Source organism: Diospyros lotus, chromosome 1 (assembly GCF_014633365.1).
Source record: "Diospyros lotus cultivar Yz01 chromosome 1, ASM1463336v1, whole genome shotgun sequence".
In the NCBI taxonomy this organism is placed as follows: Eukaryota; Viridiplantae; Streptophyta; class Magnoliopsida; order Ericales; family Ebenaceae; genus Diospyros; species Diospyros lotus.
The window spans coordinates 27,411,662-27,431,305 of record NC_068338.1 but is presented as its reverse complement, the minus strand read 5'-3'; the positions used below and the strand labels follow the sequence as shown (position 1 = coordinate 27,431,305).

General features: G+C 35.7%; 1 protein-coding gene across 1 annotated transcript; it reads left to right on the top strand.

The window, feature by feature from the left end:
• Nucleotides 1–1,832: 1,832 nt before the first annotated feature.
• On the top strand, nt 1,833–12,299 carry LOC127787855 (superoxide dismutase [Cu-Zn], chloroplastic-like). Its single transcript, XM_052315904.1, has 8 exons — nt 1,833–2,213; nt 2,592–2,653; nt 2,745–2,784; nt 2,919–3,014; nt 3,114–3,145; nt 3,261–3,336; nt 3,531–3,584; nt 11,993–12,299. The coding sequence occupies exons 1-8, from the start codon at nt 1,955–1,957 to the stop codon at nt 12,016–12,018; spliced, it is 645 nt and encodes a 214-aa protein (XP_052171864.1). The 5' UTR covers nt 1,833–1,954; the 3' UTR covers nt 12,019–12,299.
• Nucleotides 12,300–19,644: the final 7,345 nt, after the last annotated feature.

Below are 19,644 nucleotides of genomic sequence, written 5' to 3'. Positions count from 1 at the left end.
ATAATATTTGTGTTTGCACCCACATGAGATAACTGATGAAGCCTTCAATTAAGTGCATTTAACTTTTTTCTAGTAGTTCATAAATTGTAATTAACTTACTTTGCTTGTGTCATATCATTAGTTGGATTTTATAAAACTCATTTTCATTTTCTTCAACTTTGGTCCCGTTTGTTGCAACTTAATTAGAGAAATTATAGTTTATAACTTATCAGATTATAGCTTCTAAAACTTATAATAAGTTGTGAATTTGTTTGTTGCAATTTCTCAGAAGTTGTAGTTAAACAGTTGTAATGTTTGATATCATAAGGTGTAAAATAACTTATTTTTGTATCATTATTCATAATACTCTTAATAGTTATAGAATGATAATTTAAAAATTAATTAGTGTATATGTATAAGTTTTAAGTGTTATAAAAAAATTAATTAATGTATAGAGAGAGATAGCGAGAGAGAATAATAGATCTGAAAATAGAGATAGAGGTGGAGAAGAGAGACCCTTGATTGCGTGGACAAAAGAATAATTATTTGTTAAAAGTAGGGGCAAAATTGTCACAAAAATATAACTGTTTAATCAGAAATTATAGAAATTAGGGTACCTCAATTTTGAAAAAGCCAGCTCTTATCCTTTCTAAAAGCTAGTAGAAGGTATAAGTTAGAATTCTACAAGCTAAAACAAATATTACATTTTTACTTTTTTTGAAACTAAAAACTAAAAGTTACAACTTTTAAACTATAACAAAGAGGCCCTTTATCACAATGATTCAATAATATAAGATAACCACGTGTTAATACTATTAAATAATTATTGACACACAATTTCTAACCCGTGCTCTTAATTTATTTTCATATTTCATAATGTATATCATATAAAATAAAATAAAATTTGAAAATAAAAAGTTTACATTAATATTTGACAACTAGAAAAAGAATAATTCGTACTCCTATGTGATTTCTCAAAACTTAGAGGTTTTATGTGATTTCCTAATTTTGGGAGTTAGGGTGCAATTCAAAATTTGGGGTACATGTATAATTAATCAAAAATATTCTAAAATGGACTCAAATCAATTAGTTAATTGGGTCAGACTTAGTATAATTGGGGTCTCAAGGCCTATTTTCTAGCCATTTAAAGCATAAGCCTGCAAGCCCAAAGATCGCTCTTTAGAGGGGACGACACCGAAGACTTTTTTTTTATAGCCAAAGACCACTCTCTTGTGCATCCGTAGGTATTTTTGAAATATTTTATTTTAAAACACAAATCGAGTGTAGACTATAATAAATTAAAATTCATATCAATAGGTCGTGAATTCGATTTATTACATTATACAGTAAGGCAAAGTCTCTACTAACAATTTACCTTATCTACTAAAATCGAGGAGACCATGCAAAAGATATAATTCTAAAAATATATCATACTTTTTAGATAAGAGATTGATTAGTATTGCATAAAAAAATTAAATTTGTTTAATTAGAAATGAAAGATAAATTTATTGTGGAGACATGGTTCTCAAAATAAAACAAAATTTGAGCATTTATTAGTAAGTAAATTGAGTTGTAAAAACACACATAATACAATGTGTGATCTTACATTTATTAATAAAATTACATTAATAAATATAAATAATACCAAGCAAGAACTTAACATCAAGAATGCAAATAACTTAAATAGATAAAAAATAATAATATAAGTAAAAATAAATAAATTATCCAATAAAATTTAAATTATACAATAACATTGCAAACAACAAATAAATAAAATTATAACTGAAAAATAAAAATCACAGAAGATTGGTGTATATATGACAGATAACAATACGGTTAAAATAGCGATGTATTGTATTTTTGTCTGGAATTAAACTAAGCTCAGCATCCCTATGAATGAAGCAGTAACGCCGTGGAAGAGCTGAGATGCTCGTCAACCCTAATCCCATTCCCAGTGCAAGCTACAACAGCAGTTATGGCTGCTCAAACAATCCTCTCTTCTATGCCCCAGTCTCAAGCTCTTCTTTGGCCAACACTCTCGAACCCTGATCATCCATCTCTCCGTTCTTCCTTCCGCGGCCTCTCCCTCAAACTCACCAATCGACGCCTCGCCCTCTCCGCCGCACCGAAGCCCCTCGCTGTCGTCGTCGCCGCCGCCTCCAAGAACGCCGTCGCCGTTCTTAAGGGCACCTCCAATGTCGAGGGCGTCGTGAAGCTCATTCAAGAGGGCGATGGTCGGGTCTCTTTTTTAGCCTTCTGTTTATATAATTCCCGTGAATACATGTGATTGTGTTGAAATGCGCTTGGTTTTGGTTTGAGAGCAGCTGTTTGTTTTTGTTTCTTAAACATCCAGTCAACGCGTTTGGTACACTGTTGACGAATCTATTGTTAGAAGTCAAGAAGATTGCCTGAAAACGTCTACTTTCTAGTTGAGGAGCAAAATTGTTTTGATGGATTTTAACATCATTCTTTATTGCGTAAACGGGAATGATGTAAGAACAACGGTGTTCTTTTTGAAGTTTCTTTGTTTCCAGAACAAGCGAAAAGAAAAAAGAAAATTGGAATGGAAAATGTATCAATCGAGGCCTGAAACGGGGATTGTTTGTTGACAGGTCCCACAACCGTGAATGTTCGCGTTACTGGGCTCACTCCGGGGCCTCATGGGTTCCATCTGGTGAGTTTCTTGAATACTTCTTTCATATCAATTTCCATTTGATCTGTGAAGTTTTGGAGTACCTAATTTTTATTGTTCCTTTTTCTTGTAGCATGAGTTTGGAGATACAACAAATGGGTGTATCTCAACAGGTTGGATTCGATATAATATTTGGAGCTTGAGCCAGTTGAAATGTTGGTTATTTTGGTTTCTGATTGATTTTAATTTTGATTTGGTTGTTTGGTGCATGTCTTGATTCTCTTTTCCTTCCGATGTGATGTCATAGGAGCACACTTTAATCCTAATAATATGACACATGGTGCCCCTGAAGATGAAATCCGTCATGCGGGCGACCTGGGAAACATAATAGCTGATGCCAAAGGTAAATTAAAAAAAAAATGAATAATTTGTTGAAAGTTATCTGTATCGTTCGATGACACTGGGAACTAATTTTTTCTTGTGGTTCCCTGGCAAAAATCAGGGGTGGCTGAGGCAACAATAGTGGATAACCAGGTATTTTTTTGTATTTCATTCTGTATGCAGTTGACAGTTGTACTATATTATGTCTTTAGGGCTTGACCTGTTAGTTGGCCTGTGTTACTTACTGCTATTGGGCTGAGATGCGCAGATACCGCTAAGTGGACCTAATGCTGTAATTGGCAGAGCCTTTGTGGTTCATGAGCTTGAGGATGACCTTGGAAAGGGTAAATGTGCATGTTTATTAATTTTTGAACTTCAGTTACAATTTCAGCCGTAGTCACCATCATTTTTTGTTTTTTGCTTATCCAAAAAGTGTTTATTTTTGCTAAAATGTGTAAAAGCAATTCCATCATCCACGTGTTATATTTGATAATTTGACATTCTTTCCATCTATTTATTTTTGGTTATCCACTTGTAGGTGGTCATGAGCTTAGTCTTACCACTGGAAATGCAGGTGGACGATTGGCATGTGGTACGTGAAGATACCAACTTTACAGTTTTTGCTTAATCCTCATGTTTGTTTCTTTGTGTTTTCTTGTGTTCGCCTGCTTGTAGAGACAATGACCTTATTTTCCTTCTTTTTTGTTTGATTAACTATCTCAGCCTTGTAATTAGACTGATGAATGCCATGGTGTGAAGGGTGTCTGTATGGTGTTTAATGGAAGGGACAAGGTTTATTTTATCATATGGTACATTGGTACTTTCCAGCTGGTCCCAAGTCAGTGTGAAGGGTGCCTGTTGGTCTGTGGGTTCATATTTACAGTAGGTCTCAAACTTGAATAAAGGAAGAGGGTTGCATTAATTAGTCAATAGTCAATTCAAAATTCATTGGATCGAATAACATGAAATTTTAGACAAAATGATTAGGTTATGTCAAGAAAAGATTGGTACAGATATCTAAGATCAATCATTCAAAAAGATGAGGAGATTTCAAAGCAAAGCAAGATCTCTACGGGGCAAGCAACGTAGTTCAAAAATTTTGAACCTTACCCTGATCCTGACAATTGAATCATCCAATCGTTGGATCAACGTCGAAATCAAAACAATCACATACATAATAAAATAAATCTAACCTTTAGATTTTTGAGTCGTTTGCGGATTCGAGCCGTCCAAACGTCCGTTCTCTAACTCGTGATATGCAGCACGCATCCTTTGGTGAGGAGACTAGAATGAGAGTGCTAGCTTTCTCTCCATTTTGTGGCTTGTGTATGGACAGAAAGAACCTCCTCGTTTCGAATCGATGCCGAAGGAAACAAGAGATAATGAATGGCAATTTTTCAATTCTTAAAAAATTACAAAAATACATTAGTTAATTTGGGCAACTCATAAAGGGGTATTTATAGAGGTACAAGGTCTCCTAGGGTTTCCTAAACCCTAATGGATATGAGCCGGCCCATTTATACTAGTCCAACTAGAAACTTAATTAAATGATTTTATCCTAGTTCAACTAAGAATTTAATTATGTGGCCCAAATCCAATTATGAGTTTAAATAAAACATTTGGTCCAAAACTAATTTAAGCCCAAATATAATATTTAATTTAATATTTGGTCCAAATACTTTATTTAGCCTAAATATTAATTTAAGCCCAAATACATATATATTTTATTTCCTATTTGCTACTCCAACAAATATATGAAATTATTAAATTAGAAATTCTTTTCTAATTTAGTCAATTGCCATTTTAGGAAACTCATTCCTTTATGACGACCTCTCATCATATCGACGTCATTACGTTTATTTGTTTTTTTTCCGTGAGAACCTACGATGTCACAACTTCTTGCCGAAGTGTCCTACTTAACCATACATCCGCTCTCCTGGTTTAAGCTAGAGACCGTACCTATTGTGTATGATTTATTAGGCTTTTGAATATGTTGGCAATGTGTCGATATGAACACATAAGACAAGATTGGCCTCTAGGAAGGCGTCATGTCTACCCAATTATTTAGAATGATTTATAATTCGCAAACAACCTTTCACGAGTATGGTTACCGTCTAATTCGATCCTCTCGTCAATGTATCTTTTGTGATCTTAAGTTTGGCGATGTGTTGCTTGATTATGATCATAAGAAGTTTTTTCGGTCCTCCGGATATCCTCACTTAATAGAAAGTGAATCAATAACTCTTTATTGATCTCTTTTACTATGGTTATGGATTTAAAGTGAATATCCACCGAATGCACCTTAGATACATCATCCTCTATCAAGGGTATAGTTTTGAAAGGCGTGAGGCATAAAGGGTCCTAGAGCCCGAGGCGCAAGGCTCATGAGGCAAGGCACGCCTTTGCGAAGCGAGGCGCACCTTTTAGAAAAAAAACTCAAAATCTTATAAAATCATAAAAAACTATCAAATTATCAATAATAACACATGCATATCATTAATGATTCATTATTTTCAAATTCTAAATTAACATCATCAAAGTTGATTCATTCATCATGCAAATTCTAAACTAGAAATATCATCAAAGTTCAAACTTAAAGTCTCAAACTCAAACAAGTACCAATATCATGCAAAGTTCTAAACAAACATATAAACACTACAAGTCCGCAATCAATAAAGAAGTTTTAATCAATCATCATCAAGGAGATCATCAACATCAAGATCAATATCTTCATCGTCCCCTTCAATCAAGAAAATGTTTTCATTTTGAAAAATGCTATTTTTCTAAGTTTGGAAGATTAGCGCATTATAATAAGACATATAAGAAAATGTTTTCATTTTGAAAAATTATCTCCCGGTATTTTGATAGCTAATATTTATTGTTGTTAAAATGATTTTTAATGAATTTTTCAAGAAATAGTAGGTATGTGTTTTGGGGTTGGTAAAATCGCTAAATCCTGAGTTTGTACTAAAACCAAAATTCTATTTTTTTATTGTTATGGATTTTGATTTTTTAGATATTTTTATTGAATTCAAATGGAGGTACTTTCTTATTTACATTTATGTATTAAAGTAAATGGAAGGTAAAATATAAATAAAAGAAAATGTGGACATTTACTTAAACTAAAAAAATGTAAATATGTTGTAATGTATACATGTTGGAACTGAGAAGAGAGGAGGAATTGGGTTGCCTAGGTTTTAATTAAAACCTAGGTTTCATGAGGCGCACCTAGGCAGGCCTCTCGCCCCGGCGCCTCACCGTGCAAGGCGAGCGCCTCACTGAAATCGCCTCGCCTCGGCCCAGGCGAGGCGCTGAACTAGCGCCTTAAGGCGCCTTGCGCCTATGCGCGCCTTTAACAACCATGATCAAGAGATTGACGAGTCTCATCTTGATTATGCACCCATCTCCATAAGCCTCATGATATGCCCAACGATCGCCCACGTGCAACCTTTATCTAGCCAAATCGAAACGATGTCAAAGTATACCGGTCTTCTTATGAGATGACCGTGACAACCTCAGGTTCAAGGATTAGTTATATCCATATCGTATGAGAATTCTATCAATATATAACCAAAATGGATTCTCATGGCGAGTCATGTTCAGTGACACGTTCTCCAACATTGGTCACCTATGTACTTGTTGTCTAGGCATCCCCATGCCTATGGGTGTGAGACCCCCAATATCATCCGATAGTAAAAACATAGCACATAGAAGTCTTACCGCAATTGTCAATGTCCATTCTTAACATTGCTATGAATTGGAACATTTAATGATGTCTAAAAACTGTAATGCATCATCTCACATCTTTATAGATTAATCACAATATACATTATATGGACTTTTATCTAGTTTCATCCGGTCATTACAATAATAATAAGAAACTAATAGAACGATTTATTGTGAAATTGAATAACTCTTATTCAATAATAAATATGATTGCAATTGTCAGTGTATAATATGGCCAATTTGATTGGGTTTAGAGTATCTACACTAACAAGATTAATGAGGATGTTACCCATAAAATTAAGGCATGATGATTAAAATGAAAAAGTGCATCAAGTGTTCTATATGATGCTGAAATTTTATTAAGATAAAAGAGAAATTTTGTAAGACAACTCTAAGGCCAGGTTTGTTGTATGACAGAATATTGGGTAATAAAGTACTAAGATGTGCAAAATATGTGTAATGAAGATTAAAATGTTAAGGTGGATTTGCATTCATACAAGAAAAGATAAAATTAGAAATGAAGTTATTCGCGAAGGTTGGAGGGGGATCCTATTGAGACTAAGATATGTGAGTTGTGTGCAAGATGGTGAAAAAACTAATGGAGGTTCCTGTGAGGAGTGCAGATGGAATAAAACCAGTACTTAACAATAAAAGGTAGAAGAAGACCAAGAAAAATTTAGTGGGAGACTTAACACCTTTTGATTATTTTTTCTCCATAATTATGTTCATTATTCACATTTTTTTTTTGAGTCTCATGCATTATTAGGATAATATCGTTTGCAAATAGCATACACCGAGGTAGTTCTCCTTGGATGTGCTTTGTGAGTTAATCAATTACAAGAGTAAAGTGATAATGACTCAATGCCAATCCTTGGTGTGATCTAATTGTAATTGGAAAAGTAGTAGTGCCTCTTCCGCAAATTCTAACACGTATTTTTCCTTAATAATGCATGATGTCCTTAATAAGCGATTCAAACTCCTTTTTGGGGACTTTGTCATGGGTTTTTTTCCAAGTCCATGAATACTATATACAAATCTTTTTGTTTTTTTATGGACCTTTCTATCAGTAAGTTCAATTGTTGACCCACTAGGCTTAAAACCAAATTGGTTTAATTTACTACGACTAAGTAGCATTACTAGAAACCAAATGAGATTTTGCCTTCCCATTATCATGACTGCAACTTCAAGGGTGCATCTCCACCCCTTTATGGTTGACAGTCTTTCCCTTAGCCAGCTATGTGCAGAACATTAGGCAGGAGCTTGAGAGTGTATATTGTGAGTGGCTTTAATGGCTTATTGGATGAATGTGTCTTTGACTCTTCTGTACAGAATATTTACAGAATGTTCTGAAATATAGAAGTGCTAATTATTTGGGTATGAACTAATATGATGAGTTTGAAAAGGAGAGATTGGGCATTATTTTGAGTGTGGCGACTATGTTAGTATGTTTCAAGTGACATGGCCATGGAGAATCCCCTAAATTGTTTCAACAAACTTGATATACTCATCTTAAGAATTCTAGCTAACTGAAGTAAAGATCAATTCTGTCTTCTGTGAAACTCTAATCCTTTCTTGTTTCCACCTTAGTATGAAACTCAATACTTGGCGACAAGTCCTCAATGTTTCTATTCATTCAATAACTAATTTCAAGTATTTCTATGAGTTGATTACTATTGCCCATTGAACTTGAAGACATTAGTTTATTGATATCTGAATTTTCCTTGTAGACCTCCATGGTCTAAAAAATACATGTCTGAGATTCTGGTTAACAATATACCAAGTGATTAACTGTAATACTAGTGCTTGAAGCCTTTAAATGCCGTGACATGTAAGAAAGTTGCAACTGAACTTCCCATAATCTGCTGACTTAAAATCTAAAACTACAACTAAATGTTTTCCTGTATTGGCAAGTCTTATCTCTCTAGCTCTTAAGTACTTTTAAAGTCAAGTGCTGCTCACTTTTATGAGGTGCAATTAATAAAATAGCCCTTGCCAATTTTGGACTTGAGTAGTGTCAGATCCGAGGATCTGACAAGGGATCAATCGGGAAGGATTAAGAGTTAGAGAGAATTTTGGAGGGAGAGTTCAGATGGAAGGGAGGGAGACAGCAAGAAAGAGGGAGAATGTTGGAGAAAGACAACAGAAAGTGAGAGAGAGATAACAGAAAATATTCAATTCATTTCTCAACATGCCTTCTCTTCTCTAGCTATGGCTTATTTATAGCCTAGCAATACATTTATCTGGAATGCATAATCTGGTAAAGCACAACCACTTAACAACGAAGTACAAGCAATACAAGCAGCAAGCAGAAGAAAATAAATACAATGACTCTATGACTCTTCTGCCCCTCGGAATGTGACAAATCCCCCCCCCCCCCCCCCCCGAAATGTTTCTTGTCCCCAAGAAACTTATTAAAGCTGTGCCTTTTTCGTTACCCAATTCCCGCTGGTTCTTCTTCTCCGTCTTCGCCTTCTACTCCTTCTATGCTCATTAACTGTCTTCGACATCCGTGGCTAGGGCTGAATTTTGCTCCACAAGTATAGCATTAGTCCAACCCTCCTTCTCTGCTCCATCGTCGATGAGGTAGCTGCAACAGGGTTAGCATTATTAACCCTAAAATTTGTATTTCCCTGATTGCCTTCCAGTTGTTGATTGAGTGAGGGCTGAATGTCAGTTGAGGGTGTGTACTTATTGAAAACAGCTTCCAAGGCAAGCTCCTGTAGCCTTGCCTTCTCAGCAGCCTGCTTCACTGTTGCAGCTGCATCATCTTGACAGTGGGTCTCAGCTCATCAATTAACCCACTAATGAAGCTGGACACAAAATATGACTTGTCTAAGGTTGGATGGGAGATGATTGGCAATGATTTTAGTTCCTCAAATCTGAACAGATACTCATCCACCGTGCTTCTTCAACTTGTTGAATTCCTCAATAACGTCCGTCACAGCCCCCCCCCCCCCCGCCCCGAATTGCATACAAAAATCCTCTACAAACTCTGACCAACTCAATTGTGCCCTCATTCTACTCCACCCTTGAAACCATACATCCGCGATGCCATTGAGATAAGCGGCTGCCAAATTCACCTTATGTCCTTCCGCCACTCTATAATATAGAAGAATTGCTCACAATGGCGCATCCACCATTGTGGTTTGTCTCCTTCGAATAGCAGAATGTCCAATCTTGGTGTTGGAGCAGGGTATGGATTTGTATAGGCTCCTTTTGTTGACGATTCTGGCATCAACTCTGGCTGCTTCTTTGTTTCTGTAGAATCAGGAGTATGTTGTCTACTTCTAGATCCAGCCAGGATCGCAGCCGTGTTGGTCCTCGAGGGAAAGTCCGCCGGCAAGCCGGCGTTCGGCATCTTAGAGAACATGCTTAAAATGGTGCATAGTTGCTGACCAAAACCAGATAATTCTTCTCTGAGACTAGAGAAGTCTTCTTTCAGATTTCTCTCCACCACCATCATCTCGGCTCTACCTCGACTCACTTCCTCTTGAGTTTGATGGAGGCCGAGTTCCATCGTCTCCAACATCTCCTCTAGTTGTTCCTGGTTCTGTCAAAAGCCGAGCTCCACTGCATCCAACCGAGTTTCTAGCTGCTTCATTCTAGTGCCTTTGGCCATCCTTCAGCAGTCTGCCTCATTTCGGCTTTAATTCGCTGAGAATTGCCGGCCAGATCCACTGCACTGATTGTCGATGGACTCAAGTCCCTTGGATCACTGATTGCCCAGATCTGATTGGAATTTTCTGTGGATCAGTGATCGCTTAACCACTATTTCCAACCACGCCTACCTTACTCACCTGAACCTGCTATGCTGGAAATGCTGCGCAACTTCTGAAATGAACCTTGCGCTTTGCAATTACCTCCGCTTCGCGACTGTGAAACCAGCTTCCAATAATCTCTGGCCTGTTAAACTTTTGAAATTGCTGATCTATGATCAGCTTCCAGGAAACGGGAGGTGAAGAGCTTCTGAGAACTGGTCTTCTCTGATCACTGCAACTATTTGCCGCTGATTGTGATCGCTGCAGATCACCAGTCCTCCAGTTCTGAAACCTCAATTCACCGAAACCCCCCGACTCGGCACCGCCTTTCAATTCTGAACAAAATTACCAAAACTCACAGCCGAGAACCAATCATCTTGCTTTGCCTTCAAAATTTGATCCGAGAGTCGCTTGCTCGTTCGGAATCTGCTACTGGAATCCCCAGCCAGAAATCATCAAAATAACAACCGGAATAGTCAAAATCACAGCCAAGAACCGTTAGCTCTGATGACAATTGTTAGATCCTCGGATCTGATAAGGGATCAATCGGTAAGGATTAAGAGTTAAGAGAGAATTTTGGAGGGAGAGTTCAGATGGGAGGGAGGGAGACAGCAAGAAAGAGGGAGAATGTTTGAGAGGAAGATAACAGAAAGTGAGAGAGATATAGTTGAAAAGATTCAATTCATTTCTCAACATGCCTTCCCTCCTCTAGCTACGGCTTATTTGTAGCCTAGCAGTACATCTATCCAGAATGTATAATCTGGTAAAGCACAACCACTTAACAATGAAGTACAAGCAACAAGCATAAGAAAAGAAATACAATGACTTATGACTTTTCTGCCTCCAGGAATGTGACAAGTAGTCGATGCATTATTGAACAACTTATTGGTCCCTAATATCTGGAAAAAAAGACATTGCGGGAATAAAAAATTAGAACATTTACAAGTGATATTGCACAAAGAGACTTGGTCTAGTGGCTATAAGGAATCCCCTTGAGAACCTTGCTTGGAGGATATGTCCAATCTCTGTACACTCTTAAGTGGGAAAGGTCTTGTTCCTGTGTCTCCTTCCTGGCTATTGAAGATATCTGTGATCTGTATGTACTCTTAGAGATTGTGCTGCATAAACTGATATAATGGTGCTTACTACTCATTCCACCCAGAAGTGTGAAGCATTATCATTCTAGAAGCCTACACTCTATATGGTATGGGTATTTTGAGCTTATTCTTACTTCCTGGTTGCACATATTGTTTGAGCCTAATTCTTGTTTTGACTTTATATTTAATTTTTTCCTTGTATCATTGCTTCTAAGAATTGGGGATGCCCTTAGATCATTGCTTCTACATGCTTGCTCTAAATGTATTCTTGCAGGCATACCTGTACCTTACCTGCGATGATCTATTTAATGTTTCACCCCTTAAATTCGATTGCCTTGCCTACAAGGATTGGCTTAAATTTTGAGAGTTCCTTTGTATTTAATTTGTTTATAGTTCTCATCATGAACCTGTGTTTGCAGGCGTGGTTGGTTTGACTCCCATATAAGACAGGTCCCCCTTTGTTTGAAACCAATCTGCTATGCACCGTGTTACTTCCTTTTCATGTATCATGTGGAGGTCAATGTATTCACGGCAGATGTGTGGTTTTGGAATTCTGTGAACAAAAATGGGTAGCAGCAGTGCTCTGAGAACTGATCATATTTTAATGTATTAACGACCCAATAAATGTGAGGTTGGTATGAATACCCTATACATGTTATGAAACTTGATCTTGAATACAGTCGTTACAGAGTTGAATACAGTGGTTGCAGAGTTGATCGTATTTAATGTATTCTCTAACCCAATACCTGTGAAGTGGTATGAATACTAAATAATGTTGTGAAAGTTGTGGAATGTACTGGAGTTGGATTCTTCATATCGACAATCTGATTGGATATGATGATCTGCCCATTGACATGCAAGGAAGATAAATATCAGTGTTTTCATCAAATTTATTCTCTCTGTGAGTCCTGCACAATGAGGGATTCTTGAAACTGAGCAGTAATTCGCTCAGTCACACTTGAACATTTTCAACTAAGCACTAAATTTAGCATGTATCGAAATCTTAGGTAGGCTGATGCTTTCTTTGTTGGCCTGTACGTTAATAATCTTTTCTTGCTACTGTCCATGGGGAAGATTACCACTTCCATCATTGGATGGATGAATGCCTGCTAGGGAGTTTCTAAGACACATTAGGATCTACTCTTAACATCATTTCCTCGCTTGAGCCTTCGACAAGTGATGTGTAATAATCCCATATTCCTGGCCTCTTGGGCATGACTTGGCTCTGAGTGATGTTTGCCGGTCACATCTTATTGTCTTGCCTAGGGATTAGAGATATTAACGGATCAGCTTAGTGTTAATTTGATCAAGCCTCGAATAAGAAAACTCTCCTCCTAGACTTTTTGCTTTTAGATATTTATCTATTTATTTTAGTAATACCCGTATTTGGCTCGTAAACTACATCTGGCCTGCAACCCCAACTGCACTAGGAATAATTTGAAGATATCTGAGTCTGAGATGTCAAAATTTATGTAGAGTATCATCTTGTTAGCTTTGGGCTGCCTGGTGAACATACTTTTGTTCACTTTTTGTCTGATTTCGCTAACCTTCATTTGTTTATTGAAGCGTCCAGCTTTCAACTTCTTCAAGCCAACCTCTCCCCTTGTGGTGATATTCTACATAAATCATAAGAGACCTGTAGCCTAAAGGGTTGTGAAGTTGTGATGATTCAGATCAGTTGGTTTGGTGAATTCATGCATCAGCTACAGCTTCCACAAGTGGTTCTGCTCTTACACATCACTGCCACTAGAAACATCACTAAACTACCACTTCTAATCACTGATATGATATATGAGAGAGAGAGAGAGAGAGAGGGGGGGGGGGGGGGGGGGGGGGGGGGAACAATTGCGCTTTTTCTTTATATCTGTCTTTTTGGTTCTCTGTTGCTTGAACTGTAGTATAACTACTTTGAGTGAGACTGCATGACATAATAGTATTAATGGTCAGTCTTAATTTAGTAAGGGTAAATTACACCGAGCACTATAAATTTAACAAAATAACAAAGAATTTCTTGACATATTAAAAATGCGAAAGACCTCCATTACTTGTGTAGATGGACCATTTTGCCCTTATTATTTAAGTCTCTCTCTCTCTCTCACTTGCGGGTTGGGCCTATCTTGAGCGACCTTCCATCTTTTTTGATGAATATCCTTTTTGTCTAGTGACAACCTCAACATCTTCTCTGCAACTTCTTTTGTTCTCTTGTTCCTTGAAAATCACTCAATTTTAAAACAATTTTGCAAATTGAAAGGTCACAGGCTTTCCATTTGTGGAGAGGACTTTTCTTTGACAACGACAAGAGATGAAGAAAAAGAAGAAAGAACAAATTCATGGCATTAGTGTCAAGTATCTCTAGTTCTCTCTCTTCATCCACCCTAAATTGCTAAGGTTGAGAGTAACCTTTATTGGCAATGGGATTTCTCTTAATCCCATTACCCTATTGGCAAAACACCATTACCAATAGAGTTAAATTCTTTTTCTTTCATGGTTGGTTGGCTTTAATGAATGAAACAACCAATTGTTTTGAATCCATTCGATCAACTAGTTGCTTCGATCATCAATGGCAGTGGCGGTGGCAGTCATCATCGGCTACCACTACTAATTTCCTTATTTTTGTATTTTTCTCTTCTATGGGAAAGGAAAAATGAGAGAAACAATATAGGATATTTTGAAAATTTTGAAAAAATTGACAAGAGTAAAGGGAAAAGTGATGCAAGATCAATAATCTCGAGGGAGCTGTAATTTCAAATATATCAAGGGAGTTTTTGTCATTTTATCAAACTTTAAGAATAAGAAGTATTTAGTAATACACTTTATAAATACGACATGTTGATATTTAGAATTATTTTTTTTATTCGGTTATTATTATTTTTTTCTTTTTCTTTTTATATTCTTGAAACAAAAAATACAAAAGCTTCCATAGTTCTACTGTTTGTATCTAACATTTTTTTTTTTTGTACGCACGATGTCAATATTTTTGGAATTAGAGAAAAAGAAATGATAGTTTCTAAAACTTAAGGGTTTGAATTAAATTTCTTGAAAATAATTCTCTGAACCTACAAACAAGTTCTCTGGTATGGGTCTGCTTCTGAAACTAGAAAGCAGTTTTTGAAACCATAAACAGAAAGAAAAGCATGCATGTAACAGATTCCTTCGAGGCCCAGATGTCTTCTTTTGACAAAAATTATTCCATGGGTGCAAATGCAAATACCTAATACTACACCTATTTGAAGAGATGTTTACACATACATACATACACATATATGTATATTAGTATTTTTTTGGGTATTTTGGAGGCCATGATCTGTCTTGATGCTTTACTTGATTTGGTTCCCTTAGTATACGCCTCAACGGAGCTAACAAAACACATGCCAACACATGGAGAGCTTGAAAAGTAGTTTCTTTTTGGAGACCTTAGCTAGCTAGCTAGCTTCCACATTAAGCAAGTGGCCTTGTGACCTTGGAGCACTAATTAGAAATAATTTTTTAATGTAAAGTTTATCCTATCATCTTACTTACACAAAATCCCATGGAAGAAGCCCAGTCCTAATATGGCAATAATAAAAAAGATTTTTTTTTTTTTTTGTGATTGTAAAATTATTGATTTGGGGTAGTAGGAATAGTCTTTTTACAAGTAAAAATTAAAATTAGGTAGAAGAATGGGATTAATTGAATGTAGAGAGCAGAGGATTAGGATCAACACAACTCAACTGCAGCACCGTGCATGATATATAATTGACCTAAAAAACCATATATTTATATATATATTAATATATGTGTGTGTGTGTACTTTCCCAGATATGAATCTTATCAATCTGTTACCAGAGATTTGTTTGGTTACCAACGGTCGGCCGCCAAGGAAATCAGAAAAAGAGGAAACGTTGGTTTTTGAATTGGATGTGGTTGCTTGCAACAAACAATTGACTTTAAGTATAGCCTAAGAACAGGAGGGGCAAGGGCCTTGCGTTAATGGTTGCAACCGACGTTTTACTGTGAGTTGTTGAAGGAGATGCCATGGCCGTGGTGGAGTAAGTGATATCCATGTCTATATATATAGAAGATGATGATGGTGTTGGTGACAATATTAATTGGTGGGTGAATGATTTGTTGAAAAGCGCATGGATCGAACTCCCCCACTTGATTATTGACTAGTGATTAATTACCAAATCCAATTAACCAAACAGATCCATTCATTTCAACGCTTGAGCCTTACCTGTAGAACACTACATGAATACCTCTTTCATTTTTCTCTTATGGATGGCTTAAGACTCTAAATAAAATTAGTTTAATCACCCGTCGGGAACTTTAATTATTAAGTTGTGACACATCACACACACACACACACACACACACACACACACACACATATATATATATATAAACCAACCCATTGCCATTTTAAAGACTCGTAATCTTGGAATTGTCACTGCCACACTCTTTCTTGTGATGATTTCTCACTAAAAAAAGAGGATTTTCTAGTAGAATGGCATTTCATTTGGCATTTTCTGATAAAATGCAAATAAGGGGGTTAGAGCCAGCAAGAAGTGTACCCACAAATAGAGTGCATTATTATATATTAGTGATTAATTATAATTCGAAGAGCTAGAGTAAGCTGGATTTAGTGAGGCCTCCTGACCTAAAGCTGCCAACCTACCCTGTCAACATTGCATTACCTGGTAACAACTCTCTGCATTGCATAAAGTGGACCTACCCACCTTAATTTGTTCAACTTCTTATAATTATCAATGGCTTTCATTCCAAACAAATTTTAACAAACCCCTATTATTCACATTACTTACGTATAATTAATTAATCACTCTTAGCAAAGATAACATCGACTGGCACAGATTAATCTCAGCTTGTCTTGTGTGATTAAGGGTTGACTCTCCAATGTCTAACATTGTTAATTATCGATCGATTTTCGAGGCCATCGATCGGCCTCTCTTTATGACATGACAATATATCTTCCGAAACTAACCACTGGAAGGAGTATTATGTATTGGCATTTGACAGATTCTGGATGCCGGATGTTTACTTAGAGTAAGCTTCAAGCATATTCTGTGATTACTTTAGTTTATAGGTTATATACTACTTTATGTGATTATTCTGTCTCAACCATTTCACCTCACTGACTAACGAATGGTGTTGATAAGCTCAATAACACCTAAATTGCATAATCACGAAACTTTAATTTGTAATTGAAACCTTATTAAACTTCAATTTAATATATAATTTCATAATTACTGTCAATTGTCACTAAAAGAAATAACGTGAACGGTTAAACATCACAAATGATCACTAAACTTTATATAAAAATATAAAAAAATTACTGAATTTTATAATAAAATATAAAAAAGTTACTGAACTTTGTATCAAAAGGCACTGCTATGTTGCCCACCGTCGGGTAACATAACAGTTGCCTGACTGAGAGAGGGGGGGATGGGCCCATCCCCCCCTCTCTCAGTCGGGCAACTGTTATGTTACCCGAACTATTATGTTGCTCGACAGTGGGTAACAAAACAGTTGTCTTGTACTAAAATATAAAAATGTCAGCATTTTGTTAGTGTTTTTTAATGATAATTGACGGTAATTATGAAATTATAAATTAAATTAATGTTCAGTGACCATTTAGTTACGAATTAAAGTTTAATAATCTTTTGTACCTTAGTGTAAACTTCAATAATCATTCTTACTAATCCTAATACTTTCTAAAAATTACCTCATTTGTGATATGATAACAGCAAACAGGTATAGAATATGAAATTTCCATTGCCAAATGTGTCAAGTTCTCAACGGATCATCAAATTAAAATGAATTTATTTTTCAACACGAAGCCTGTTAAATATATTAAGTGTTAGGAAGTCCAAAGTTTCAAGTTTGAGTCTGGTATATCTCAAATCCTTTTCCTTATGTCTTACATAATCTCGTAACATTATCACAGAAGTTTAGAAAAATATTGTTGGCCTACAAAACACACATGGTGTTCCTTTGGCCATCAAACTTTACCATTTTCACCCAAAAAAGAAAAAATTAATAGCAAAACTTTTCTTTATCTGCCACTACTCAACGTTGTTGGACCTTTAAGAACAAGAATGCATGATTAGTGCAGCAGTTTGAGGATATAATTGCAATGAACAAAACTTTCAATTCTACACCCAAAAGAAGAAGTCAGGGACACCAAAAAAAAAAAAAAAAAGAAGGAAAATTCAACTTGGTGTTGGGTCTGTATATATTTCACTCACCTACCAGTGTTTCTGCCACTGTAATGACCTATAAATGCCCCAGAGGCTTACAGTGGTTGGTGGCTGAATTCCTAGAACTGCCTCAGATGTTCCCTATCATATGGATAATGGAATTTAACAAAGAAAAAAAATTAAGAAAACAATTTTCAATGTCCAAAATTGAGAACCCATTTACCTTAATTAATCATATATGATCAGGTGATATGGAATATAACCGTGAAATATATATGTGTGTGTATATGTATATTCAATCAGAATGAAAAAGAATTTATAATCGAAACCAATCCAACATTGACAGTTTCTAGAAAAATAAACGTTTTACTGTAATGAACTGTGTCAGTGTTCCATCTCCTATAGAATTCTTTTAATGATAACGCTATGGTGCAAGCGTTTAGTTTTTCCATTCAGTAAAACATCATAAACCTAAATTAGATACCCATAAAATTGTCCAATGGTTAAAAAATTCCCATAAAAAGATGAAATATAAAGCTCAAAGTCCACTGGAATAAAGAAAAACTATTTGAACCTTAGCACAGCAAGTAGAGAGGAATCCAATAGGATAATGATAAAGCATCAGTTATCAAGAAAAAGAGAAGGAAAAACAAGTACCAAATTGTGGTGATATTAGCTTTTGGTTTTACAGTGAATTCAATATTATTTTTCATTTTTAACACAAAGCTTAAATGGAGAAGATCAATTGTTTATTTTTTATTTTTTTTATCGATAAGAAATTCTAACTATTATTCTTTGGCCGTGTATTAGGAAAATTCAAGAATTAAATCTTAGTCAAAGAGAAGGTATCACTATAATTTTTTATCATCGAACCAACCCATGAAGTAATTAATATTTAGAAAATGAAGGAAACATCTTTTCCATTGGTCTCAAGCCAAAAATGAACAGAGAAATACACAAGTAGCTAGCTGTTCCTTTGAGACTTACCTATTGCATTTATGTGGTCTTGTGTACATTTGAGCTAGAATTAAGTTCAGTGACCATTTGGGGCCCCCGGGGGGGGGGGGAAGCGGGGTTGTAAACAGGTAAACTGAAAACCATTAACTTAAAAGCATATGAAGATAATGAGAGTGACATGGTTCTCTGAGCAAGGACAATACTTGAACATTAGTTAATATGAGTAATGTGAATGTATATGTACCAAAATTAATGAAGCAGTTAATTACTAGTCTATATGTAACTCAACATGTTGACCCGATTGTCATCAAGTTACTCTTGAATCTTGGGTTTGTCAAGCAAAAGAAAAATAAAATTATCATAATATATATATATATATATATTCATGGGTTACTAAACAATATATATAAAGACATTTTCTCTTTGAGAAATATCCAATTATTTTCATCAAGTTTTCCTATAAACCAAGCACCGTACGTAAAGAAATTAACCTAACATTAAGAGAAAACAAAATACAGAAATTTAATGTGATTCGCTTTCAATGTTTACATCCACAGTTGTCTATAATCGTACAATAACGAGACTGTCAACTAATAATAATTTTACATAGAGAAATCACAAACTCTACCAACATAATTTTTATATGAACAAAATTAGAAACTATGGATCCCAAATCTTGTGACTCCAGATAACATGCACTTTGGGCCTTCCCTTATCGAATTGTGGTACGCTTGGGATGCACAAGAAGAAGAATTTGGCTACACATCTCATAGAGTATTGTTGTGGTCCTTTAAAATTTGTAATAAGAATCATCTATTTTATGAATGACTCTTAACTGTGTCAAGTTTCTTGTACTAATTCTTATTCCCCTAGATATATTCACCACCAAATCGTGTTAATATATGGGAGATATTTAATTT